At 49.2% G+C, this 12604-nt stretch overlaps 2 protein-coding genes across 2 annotated transcripts; both read left to right on the top strand.

Annotated features, from left to right (window-relative positions):
- Positions 1-111: 111 nt before the first annotated feature.
- LOC311309324 (transmembrane protein 151B) lies at positions 112-4733 on the top strand (the record flags this gene model as incomplete). The annotated part of the gene is made up of 2 exons (XM_084438550.1): positions 112-228; positions 3069-4733. The coding sequence occupies 2 exons, from the start codon at positions 112-114 to the stop codon at positions 4731-4733; spliced, it is 1782 nt and encodes a 593-aa protein (XP_084294676.1).
- A 1654-nt stretch (positions 4734-6387) lies between these two features.
- On the top strand, positions 6388-12604 carry heatr4 (HEAT repeat containing 4; the record flags this gene model as incomplete). The annotated part of the gene is made up of 18 exons (XM_084438456.1): positions 6388-6600; positions 6724-6884; positions 7195-7383; positions 7655-7738; positions 8005-8192; positions 8334-8513; positions 8648-8884; positions 9449-9592; positions 9715-9891; positions 10023-10192; positions 10360-10464; positions 10609-10727; positions 10967-11147; positions 11505-11574; positions 11694-11883; positions 12166-12244; positions 12350-12506; positions 12594-12604. The coding sequence occupies 18 exons, from the start codon at positions 6388-6390 to the stop codon at positions 12602-12604; spliced, it is 2655 nt and encodes an 884-aa protein (XP_084294582.1).

Here is a 12604-nt window from a genome sequence, read left to right as displayed (position 1 = left end):
CCTGGCTCCGGCCCAGAGGAGGATCTGAAGTGAAGCGGAGAGGGGACGAGAGAAGCTACCGTGCGGGTCGGAAAGCTATAGAACTTGATTCTGCCATGTCAATGCAGCAGCATGTTCTCCCTCGATCTGGAAAGTGATAGCACTGCGGAAGACACAGCGCTCAACACCCCCAATGATGGAGAGGAGGAGGAAGACGCACCACCAGCTATTGTCGAGGTGCTGGAGGAGGTGAGTGTCAGCTCGGCCAAAGGCGCAAATCTCTGGCTCATCACACCGGTGGTCCTAATTAATTTACTATTGCATTGCACTGTTTAAAACTGGTTATGACTGCAGAGGTAGGCTAGAGTCTCGTCCTTGCCCTGATCAAGGGTGATTTTAATGAACTGGAACTCTTTTTTTAATGAAGCAAGGTTGCATACCGTAGGCTATTGTGTGATCATTGGCCTCTATGTTGGGTGGAAGCTAGCCTAATAAAATGCTGCAATTTGATTCCAGTGCGAACACGTGCCTCCCTACCTCTCAGGAAGATGCACTGACCTAATCAATACCTGCATTGATTTGTCCTAAATCATATTGATCGTTTCGTATTGGTTGTTTTTTGGTTTATTCAAGTCTATTTCAGTCATATGCAATTCATCAGATGAAATATAACCTAAGTGACTTCCTGTGGTGTACCACATAACAGAACCTGTATTATATGATCTCTCTGGAGTTTATTGGCTTGCTTGACCCAGCAGCAGAAAGTCTGTTTCATTCCACAGCAGCTCACGTGTCACTGGAGAACATCTCCGGTGATGGCTGGCTTCCTGGTCCTCTGAACAGCAGCCGATGCACGTAGAAGAACATGCCATCTCATTTGAAACCATGAACAGCAATGAGCACCACCGCCAATGTCAATCCTATAGTGGAGTGGATGGGATTGAGAGTCAACAGTTTTGCACTCAAACTCTCTCTTGCCACACATCAACCCTGCATACACATGATGTAATTTACTGAGCTCCCCCAAATCTGTATAATTTATGATTTTTATGATATTTTATGATTACTATGATACCTGATAATGTAGTGTTCTCAATAGGTCTAATGAGGATGAATCAAAAAATATTACTGTATACATTTTTTGTAAGCAATATATAGCCATGATGAGCATTAATATAATGTTTATTGGTGGTATGTTAACTGTCTGCATGTTGTATTGTGGACTGACCTATTGTGATGTGTAAAGTACTCTCCCCTCGGTGCTCTGTGGAACTCTTTCCTCCGTGCGCTGTGGAGTTCTGCCCTCCAGTCTGTCAGCCAGTAATTACTCTGATTCCATCTGGGGAATTGGCCATGTGCAGCCTACCGTGAAATACAGCTCCTAGGACAGACCAATGACGTCGCTTTTTTTTTGTTTTTTGCATCGGCCCTTAGAGGTAGCCTATCATACTATTGTGTTGTGTGGTGGAGGTATAAGCTCTAACCTGTCCTCTAAAGTCAATGCTATTTTTGACGTTTGCTTGACTTGTCATTGATGCCTGGTCTATAGATCCTGTCACCTTCATCTTGATAACCTCAGTACAACACTTTGACTCACTTTATATGTGAATAATTTCAATATGTGGACATAGCTTTACAATATGTATGGCTTTCCAGGGGTTCAACTGAGCTTTGTTGACATGGTGAGATGGGTTTCCCTGACCCTGACTAGGCTCTCTTGTCAGATAAATCAAACACAACTCAAATGAATTGGTAGAAGTTTAACTGATTAGAGTATTGATTCATCTTTCTATTATGACAGAAATCGTAGGGCTGGGTAGGGCCGGGTAGTGGTAGGGTCGACCGACCTTATCTCGACAACTGGGCCTTGCCACCAGAGGGCGCTGCGGGCACAATATTGAAACGTCCATATCTCGACGTGGGAAGGTCACAAGGTTTGGACTGGGGCGTGGGGGGAGAGAGCCCGGAGTGCACCGAACCGCCCCCCTGCCGGCTCCGACCTGAGGGGGGCGCCACAGAGCTGCTCGAACACAGCCGCCCATTCACCTCCATTCATTTGGACTTGGGCTCAGGAGCCGAAATGGATGGATGGATGGATAGATGATCAATGGAACGTGCAGAACAACCACGATGGCTCCTCTATGCACTAGTTTTCTAAAAGGAGTCCATGTTCATGTATTCTTACTAATTAACTGAATTCAAGTCCAGGACAGTGCTGTATACACCCCATATTAGATGCTGTATGATGGCCAGAGTAGCTCAGAAATGAATGCCTCAGCTGAGCAGGGAAACATTTGTTGGCAGCTAGAAGTGCAAATGTGAGCAGATTGTTTGCTCTCCGGACACAGCCTATAGCTGGGGAGGCAGCAGGGCAGTTCACCTGACACCCAGCAGGTGAGAGGACACAGGGACAGGGTGTTGGCCAATGACCTGTGCCTGATTCTGTTATGGACCAATAACCACAAGGACGTTGTCAGTGGTTGCTGAACAAGTCTCAGGGGAGATGTACTGTGGAGGCTAGTGCCAAGCTAAAAAGTGAGAACACATTCAGGAGCCGCACAGACCTGCAGAGGGATATTCACTAGCTCAACACTTTTTTATTAGATTTAATTCAAAATAAGCGGTTACGTGATTGTACTGCTTTAGTCTATTTTGATTTATTGTATGTTGAGTTTCAAAAGCTCAGCAACCTACAGAGCCGTTGTGTTCCTTTGCATTCATGCCCCAAGCTGTGAAATCACTGCCATCTTTCTGGGGATCACAGGGATATGTGTTCATGTATGCAGGTCATGGAATAAACTCCAGTCTCCCCCTCACCAAGTTCAGAGGTCTACCATTAGACCAAGAGGACATTCAGGTCTCAGACGGGGACACCTTATCACAAGAGCATGATTCAAAACCACATCCACTACACCCATGTCTTGTTACACCATTTCTCTTCAGGTTCTACCTGTTTCTCTCTCCCTCTCTCTTATCGCTCTCTCTCTCTCCCTCTCTGTATTGCTCCCTCTCTCCCCTCACTCTGTCTATCTTCTTCGAACACACCCCTTTCTCGCCCTCTCACTCTCTCTCCCTCCCTCTCTCTGCAGCAACAGCCAGTGAAGCAGTCCCTGGGCGCGTGCGTGTGCCGGGAGTCTCATTGGCGCTGCCTGCTGCTCTCGCTCCTGATGTACAGCTGCCTGGGCGCCGTGACCTGGTGCCAGCTCGCCCGCGTCACAAAGCTCAGCTTCGACTCCTCCCTCACCTCCTCCCTGACCTCCTCCCTCACCTCCCTACGGGGTGCGGCGTCCGGGGCGGGCGGCCGCTCCATGATCTACCACGACAGCCCCTGCTCCGACGGCTACCTCTACATCCCGCTGGCCTTCCTGTTCATGCTGTACGTGGTCTACCTGGCGGAGTGCTGGCACTGCCGCGCCCGCAGCCAGCTGCAGGCCAAGGCCGACGTGGACAGTGTGTACGAACGTGTGCTGCGCATGCGCCAGGCGCGGCCCTGCGTCTGGTGGAAGGCCATAAGCTACCACTTCGTCCGGCGGACGCGCCAGGTGACGCGCTACCGCAACGGGGACGCCTACACCAGCACGCAGGTGTACCACGAGCGCGTCAACACGCACGTGGCCGAGGGAGAGTTCGACTACAGCCTGTGCGGGATGCGCGACGTGTCGCGGGAGCTGCAGGGGCTGGAGGGCCTACCCGCCACTCGGCTGCGCTTCACCAAGTGCTTCAGCTTCGCCGGGGCGGGGCCAGAGAATGCCTACCTCAACCAGCGGGCGCGGTTCTTCTCTGAGATTGAGGGCATGGACGACTACATGGAGGCGCGCGAGGGGATGCAGTTGAAGAACGTGGACTTCAAGGAGCACCTGATTGCTTACGTGAACCCGGACCGGCTGCCCTGGTACACCTCCCGCGTGGCTTTCTGGCTGACTGCTCTGCTCATGCTATCCTGGCCCCTGAGAGTGCTGATAGAGTACCGCACGGCCTACGTCCACTACCACGTGGAGAAGCTGTTTGGGCTGGAGTACAGCCACAACAGCCCCTCGCCCACGGACGAAGAGGAGGTTACCCTCAGGGGCAGGGGCTGCGGCGGACTCCCCAGGGTGGACACGGTAGACAGTACGGAGCTGGAGTGGCACATCCGCTCCAACCGCCAGCTCGTCCCTAGCTACTCAGAGGCTATGCTCCTGGGGCACTCCGGATCCAGGACGGCCGACGCCACCGACGACGACACCGTGTCCTCCGACCACTTCCTGCTGGAGAGCAGCCAGCGAGCGCAGAGCTACGGGACGCTGGTGCAAGACTGTGAGCACTGCTACCAGCAGCAGGGCGGTGGAGGAGGAGGAGGAAGAGGAGGGGTGGGGAGGAGGAGGAGGAGGAACACCACCACTAGCTCCAGTTGCTCCTCCATCTTCTCCCGCCATGCCTTCCACTCCCGCCTCTCTCTCGACACCTCCAGGTTCTCGCTGTGTCGCATGTACGGCTCCCGCCGCACTGTGGGGCTCTGGCGCAGCCGCAGCAGCAACCTGACGGACCGGGCCGGCGCCGCTGGTAACGGCAACAACTGCTGCGCAGACGAGCAGTGCTGCCGCTCGTACTCCAGCCAGCTAGCGCTCACCGACAGCCCGCCCACCTACCGGGACGCTCGCTTCTTCCCGGTGCTCATCGTACACCGGCCGGAGGGCTGCGCCGGGTCAGATGGCACGGAGGTACGGCGCTACTATGTCCGACGAGGATCCTGCTGCCTGGAGACCTCGCTCTGAAGGGTGGAGAGACTTATGAGAGAAATTGTGTAGCTTGAAAAGAGTAAACATACAATTAGCCTACTAAATATGACTGGTGCATAGGGCATTAACATACAGACTGCCTTTTCTTATTCAGTGTGTTGATTCATTCTTCAGTGTTAGCTGGTAGAATGTTTCACATACCAGTAGGCTATAAGATTATGATGATATTTTTGTTTGCTTTACTGATCTGACAGGAATCCTTGAGTTGCAGCAAAAAATAAATGGTGCATGTTTAATTGACAAGGTCCACTGTACTGTAGCCAAGATTGACTTGATTCTCAAAGTTGGATTGTGGTATTACCAGAGGTAGGCCCACATTTTGTCTGTTTGTCAGATATAAAAATCAGTTTCATTTTTGACTGAGGTCTGGATGAAATATTGCTTTAGCCTTATTGAACTGTTGAGATTGATTAACAATAAAATGAATGACAATGTAAGCATACAGAGAGCAATAATCTGTAATAATATATCATATTTTAATGGCAGTGACTGTTAATAAAAGAGGCATAAAGATTTTCAATGAGTTTTTTTGCCCTTACACACTGCGCCACCATCCAATTATTGTAAAACCCTTTCTCTCTCTCAATTCAATTTAAATTGAAGTAGCTTTATTGGCATGACACTGTAGGCTACACAGTAAATGTTGCCAAAGTAACCTTGATTAAAAAAAAAAAATAATAATAATATTTATGACGAGAACAAGAATAATCAATCGAATCAAACAATTTATGTAGGCCTATAGCATGTAGGCTTACATGAAGTGTTCTGGTGTAGCAGGATAAAACATAATGCTGCTATGATACAGTCCTGTCTCCTATGTACACTATGCTCTAAACATCTACAGGCATGTCTGAATCTGCCGCGAGACCGATTTTCAAGGGCCAGTGATGTCTGCGGTTCTGCAGATCCTGTTGGGTGAACACCGAGGTGCAGGTAGCCTAGCTACTACCGTAGTTAGTCGTCGAACTACAATACAGTAGCCAACTCGCAACTTGTCTCGTCTAGTTTCTCATTGGATCAATAATGACATGGTGATTAACCGCAAAAATGTAGCAAAGCTACGGGAATGTTGTCTAGCTACGATGATAACAAATATATAGAGGATAACGTAGCTACAGATCTGCAGTCGGCTTGGCTCATGGCTACATAGCGCCATCACGTTGCTTTGTTGGCATGGCAACCTCATCGTCAACATCTGAGTTAACAGGTGGTTGTAAATCCTCTACTTCCTATTTGTGTTAACAGGAAGCAAAAACGAGACCAAACAAGTTCTAAAATGCAAGTAAGTGTGATTTCTAATTAAAATGAATATGCTGTATTTAATCTAGTCGAATATCTCCTTATCAAAGTTTAAACTCTTTCACTTCGTAAAATGTTATATTGACAGATGCGATGCAACTGATTGGAAGAGAGAGAGAGAGTTTAGGTTTAATGAGTAATCTGTTGGATAATATTCAAATCAATGTGTCAACTAATTCACAACTTTTTATAACATAGGTCAAACCATTTTATTTATCTTGATTGATTCTAAATTACTGTAGTGTTGTCCTTAATCATATCTGATCAAATTCATTTTCTTTTTTCTTTCTATTTTTTGTTGAATGTCCAAGAGGACACATCACTAGACAACATGGACATGGTGAAACGTGCCAAGTCGAAGGTGAGCCGCCTCCAGAGCCTGCGAGGAGAGCGTCTCTACAGACAGCTTCTCCACAACGCCACCTGTGGCCTCACCTTCTCCAAGGAAGTTATCTGGGAGCTGGGGGCCGAGAGCGTTCCCTACAGCCAGGCTGACTTCCACTGGCTCTTCAACCCCTCTGGACCCCTGGCACCAACCACCAGGGCAAAAACCCCATGGGGGAGGGCTCTCAAATGCCCCCCACATCCCACCACCTCTCCTGTCCATGCAGAGGGAAGAGCTTCCCTGGCCCCCTCTGGTCCTCTCTCTCCGCTTCCAGCCTTACAGCTGTCTCAGACCACTCCAATGAGAACCATGGAGTCCTTCACTCTGCCCAGCCACCAGCAGGGGGGGCTGCTTGATTCATTCAAGAGGACAGGCCTGCGTGGGGTCTCTAATGTCTACAACCTTCTCAAGGAGGCGTCTGCAGGAGGCAAGCAGGAGGACAGGTCTGATTTTCTTTTTAACCTATTTAGGTGTCTAGATCGTCTAGATGTTTTCATACAAGCCATCTTTGATTTCATTATTGTTCCATTTTGTCTTTTTTGATTGTTCTATTTCTTCTTTATTTTATTTTTTATTTTTAAGTGTGACGTAAAATGCACTTTAAACTGAAATTAACTTTCAACTTTAATTTAGAGCTCTAGCATGCACGGATCTGCACAAACTGCATACCTCTCCACCTGGCACAGTATTTCTTACCTTGTCTTTCTTGTGTGATACAGTTGCTTAATAAAACAAACAAATTAATAAACACAGCTGCCACTGGGACGAGTTTGTCCTGAAGAAGCTGACCAAAACCACAGCCCAGTGGATTGTGAGTCAGCAGATCCCAGACCGCTGCCAGAACAAGCCTCGTCTGCAGAACCTGCTGAGGGACCAGTACGGCTCGGCCAGCGCTACTGACCTGGTCAGCGAGGAGCCTATGAGCGAGGAGGACTTCTGCAGGTACAGTATTGTAGAGATCCTCCGAAGCTGGGCTAATCAGAAAGATCGGGGACTACTTAACCAGTATCTGGAAGACAGACAGTTGGGTGTGTTCCTGTGTGCAATAGCCAGTACCATTGTGCTTTTGAGCAAGGGATGTAACCCCAAAACTGCCCCAGGGGCACAGCTCAATCTGTGTCTGCAATGAGATGTAAGCAGAGAATTTCCGCTGTAACTTCTGGATACAGAAGGACCAATTGTTCTCAGAATTGATTTTGATCTCAATCTCCAGGTTCCAGGAACTGCGCAGGCAGACAGAGAAGCAGAGGACTCTGCCGAGCGGCCGCATAGAGACCCCTCTACCGGTCTACTACAGGCAAGCGGGGGGCCAGCTGAGGCCTGTGTCATGTGCTACTGAACCTTCTGTGACATCTTCTCTCTAAACTATTGAAATATCTGCTTACTGCTTCAAAGTTTAGAACACAGAAAATTATATGCTCTTGTTTAGGTGCATTGCAGTTGGTCTACAATGAATTTTACCTGGAAAACTTGTTGAACTGTCAGAGTCTGTCCCGTCGTACTGACCTTGAGTTGACCTCTGCTTGTGTTGCCTCCTGATCCCCTGGTCTCTGCCTCCTCCAGGGTCCAGGGCTACTCTGTGCCTCCAGCCTCTACGGATGAACCTGGTGGTCTGAACCAGACCGCCAACACGGTGACAATCAAACACATTGAGACACCCCAGCCCCCGCGTCTGCAGGACAGTCTCAACCCCCGCGCCAGAGGCCATGTTCTATGCACAGAGAACAACTTTGAACTGGAGCTCTACTCTGGTAGAGAGCTGACTTGTTATTCTAACAGCACAAAGCCTACCTACCCTACCCACAATCCTCAATACATAGTCTACATATAGCTTCTATGGTAGGTGATGTCTCAGACTGTGGAAATGTTCTTATACTCATGCATGGTCTCAGGTATAGCCAAGCAGGTGCACCAGCGAGATCCCCGGAACCACGACCGCATTATCATGGACAACAACTCAGAGTACCAGAAGAACCTGCAGGAACTGTTCCCCTGCACCCCAGAGAAATGGACCAAAGCCTTGACCACGGCTACACAAACGAATACAGATGGTAAATACTCATGGTCTTCGAGTAAACCCTGAACTCATCAGAGGGAATGTTTGAGCAGCTATTACCTGATTTGTCCAATCCTTTAAGATCTACACAGGTGTGTATTAATGCAAAAGGACGAGGGGTTGAGTTTGCACATAGAGTCGGATGAGTAGGATATGTTGTAATCATTCACCCGCCCGCAGTAAGGATGCGCAGGCTGCAGAAGGGCATGTGGCGCTGGGTGGACCTACCTACATCAGCTGACTACACCACGGAGGCGGGCCTGCAGCCTCCAGACTACAGCGGGCCTGACACGGCAGTGCCGAGGCAGCAGCTGCTCTACCGGCCCATGCCCGAGCTCGCCTCCCTGCGATACGCCGTGGAGGAGTGGCGGAGCGCCTGGAAAATCAGTGGGTCACTGTTGGCTGATGGTGGATGCTAGATGTTCAGGCCACATTATAAATTATATTTAACCAGAATGCTTTTGTGCAAAGCAACTTGCAATATAATTGAGATAGAACACTTAAAGGAGTAGTAAAGGGAAAATGCATATACTTTATGGCGAATTATATGTCAGAACGCCAACTAACACCTCTCTGAGTTTCTTGTCTTTGAAATCAAGAGTTTAACATGTTTTTGAAAAATTTTTCACGGTGCCCACCCACATCCATTGTATGACCAAAACGGTGGTAGAGCAATTATCAGACTTTCTCAAAAGTGCTAGTTTTGTCAACGTTTTGATCTGAACCATTGTATATGATCATAAGTAACCTTAAAACAGGGCTAAACATGCATTTTCTTTACTACTCCTTTAAGAATGTCTGGAGACTCAGTTGGTGTCTGTCTGTTAATAAGTAGGATAAAGAGAAGTCACCAGCCATCTGTTTCTCGTTCATCCAGCGATAAGGAGCCATCAGTGGGTTCCTTTTCCGTGGGAGATGTCACATCTAATAGAAATGTGTGTTTTTTTCCAGAGACCACGTGGCAGAGCGTGACCATCGAGGGCCTAAAGAAGGCGCTGACAGACCTGCACTACCCCGTCCGACTGTCTGCCATCGCCACCTGCGCCTCTGCAGCCGTCAACAGACCCAGGGAGGAGCCAAAGCCCGTAGACGCAGGTCAGCTGACACTCAACCTCTCACACTCTGGATTTGTCAGCATGATAAGAAGAGATAAGCATCCCCGAGTTCAGAGAAAATGTTAGTGTGTGTGTGTGTATGCATGTGTGTTTGTCCTCCAGCCCAGTACGGCCGTGCATGGGACATCCAGGCGGTTCCCCAGGAGCTCCAGCCTCTGCTACTCCAGGCGCTGGACGACCGGGTCAGGAGGGTCCGGATGGCAGCCGCAGTGTGTCAGTACGCCACAGGCTCTCCTGACGCCCGCGCTCGGGACATCCTCCGCAACGCACTCCACCAAGGTCGGGCCAGGAATGGGGCCTTTGAAGACCACACATAGATGTTGTTGGTTCTACCTTTAAAGACTTTGTTGTATACTGTATACAGTATTTCCAATAAGATGATGACCGGTCAGGGATTGTGTTGTGAGCAGACTCCACAGGGGTGGGAGCAGACAGCTGGGTGGCAGCTCAGTGCCTGGCTATGGAGGGCGAACACAGCAGGCCTGTCATACAGAGACTCCTGTCTCAACACTTCCTGAGCAAGGCTCACTCTGATAAGGAGCAGGCCGCCTCCCTGCTGGCCTCCCTCAGCAGCAACACTGTGGGTACACAGCTGTCAACAATCTAATCAGTCAATCAGACAATCAATCAGTTCCTTCCTCTAGTCACGTTTCGTATAAAAAATGTGTAATACAATATGATTCACAAGGTTTACATTAGTGCTCTCTTAAGGTCGATCCCAGACTTGTGTTATCTGTCTCCCTCCAGACTCTAGTGCGCTCCCTGCTGGCTGAGGAGCTGAACTGTGCCAGCTGGAGGACCAGGCTCTTGGCCTGCAACACCATCTCACAGCTCAAAGGCCCAATCAATAAGGTAATCAATAGTAAAAACACAATTTATTACTATTCTTAATATAAATAACTAGTCTAGTTCTGTGCTTTATTTCAGATGTCTAATTTGAAATGTACTGTAGTAGAGTGATAATGTTGTACTAATGTAGATGTCCTCTCCCTGTAGGACGTGACTAACAAGCTGATCTACTTGATGTGGAACGACTGGCATGGTAAGGTCCGCCAGGCAGCTGCCCAGGCACTGGGGAAGTTGGGCATGGGACAAGATGTCCACAACGACCTCAGGTACCTAACGCATCACCATGGAGGGCTAGTCGTCCAGGTCGTCTGCTATCCGACCTGGAGATTTAAACTTACCCAGAGATCTCTGTCAGTTTCTCCTAGTTTTCTATTGGTCCTATCGGTTGGTTGTTCCTGACCCCATTGGTCCTCTCCTCTGGACCTGTTGCTCCAGTTGGCATGTTCCACCTGTGTCCTAGTGATACTATTGGCTGCTCCATACCCCTCTGTCTGTCTTGTCCTAGATTGAAGCTGGAGGAAGGTCCGGCCTCACGGAGGGTGGAGGCGCTGGTCCTGATGGCCGAGCTGCAGATCATGACGGCCAAGCTGCTGCCCACCTTCCTGGGCTGCCTAAACAACAACTTTGTTGCCGTCCGCAAACAGGCCTGCCTGACCGCCGCTGCCCTCATGATAAAGGACAAGATGGTAGTAGTGGAAGTAGTCTTCTTCTTCTTCGATATTACCTGGACAAATGCAGCCGCAGTTGATACAAAACATAAGCTGTGTTCGGAATCGCTCCCTATTCACTATATAGGGCGTCATCCATTTTGTTTGTAGTGTCCGAATTCTCCACGGGATTTTCGTTCTCTATATAGTCCACTATTTATTACCCACAATTCACCTTGATTTGTAGGGAACAGTGCATGTACCCTACATTTTCTCCGTTCCCTAGGTAGTTCACTACATGGTCAACCCTATATAGGGAATAGGGAGTGAGGGAACGAGGGAGCGATTCCGAACACAGCTATAGTGTCTGAGAGTATCTTTGCTTATCGGTTGCAGGTTCTTTACCAGCTGATTCAGTTGATGCAGAATGACCCAGCATGGGAGGTTAAAGTGGTCGCCATTAATGGTAAAGAACTGTGAAGTATAAGTCCACTGCAAGGACAAACTTTGCAACTTGTCCCTATATCTGTCTGCTGGTTGTAGTCTACCTGCCCCTCTGTGTGTGTGTGTGTGTGTGTGTGCTAGCTCTAGGTAAGATCGGCTGCCTGACCCTGGCCCTACAGGACCATCTGCTGTGGGCCCTGCACCACGAAGAGGAGCCCCTGGTCCGCATGGCCGCCTGTGAGGTCCTGAAGATCCTCAAGGTGAAGGGCCCAGAGCTACAGCACCTCCTCCAGGAACGCTTCGTATTGGAGCCCCACCCCCAAGTCCATAGGTGAGACAGGTACTGTATAGAACCCTACCTTCAGGTTCCACAGATGAGACAGAACCCTGGCAGCAGGTTCCACAGATAGGACAGGTATAAAACCCAACCCTCAGGTTCCAGATGAGACAGGTATAGAACCCTACCCTTAGGTTCCCCCACCCCCAACTTCTGTGTTGATGTTAGTGGACTGGATAGGCGACAAGCAATACCGAGAGACTTACTTTTGATTCATGCAGTTAGATCTGCTCCCAGTGTTGCCATTGAGTGATTTCCTACCTTCCATGTCTGAAGGCATATAGAGGCACTTCTCAAAAACTACGGCTACAGCCTGGAGGGAGACAAGGGCATGGTCCGCAAGATCAAAGACCAGGTAAACAACTCACCCTGACTGGGTTCAGTCAGCCACCCCCTCTTTATTAAACAGTTGACATTACTGTGGGGGGTGTTTATAAAGTTGTTTTGAATCATCATGTAGGTCAACCGGCTGTGCACAAAGCGCATCATCACAGACAAGGTGCTGCTGATGGAGGAGCTGGAGGATATGCACCAGCAGCACAGGCGGTCTCTGGGCAACTCCAACCAGCCCGACACGCCACCGCCGATACCCCAGCTGCTGCAGGAACGCTACAGAGGTCAGTCTGAATCTGAACCGCCGGATCCCTCATCCGACAAAGGAGTGAAATGCTTCTCCATAGCTGTCCTGTGTATTGTTTTTGAAGGTAACGTATGA

Source organism: Borostomias antarcticus, assembly GCF_949987555.1.
Source record: "Borostomias antarcticus genome assembly, chromosome: 5".
In the NCBI taxonomy this organism is placed as follows: Eukaryota; Metazoa; Chordata; class Actinopteri; order Stomiiformes; family Stomiidae; genus Borostomias; species Borostomias antarcticus.
The sequence above is the reverse complement of the archived record's forward strand: the minus strand, read 5'-3'. Positions and strand labels throughout refer to the sequence as shown.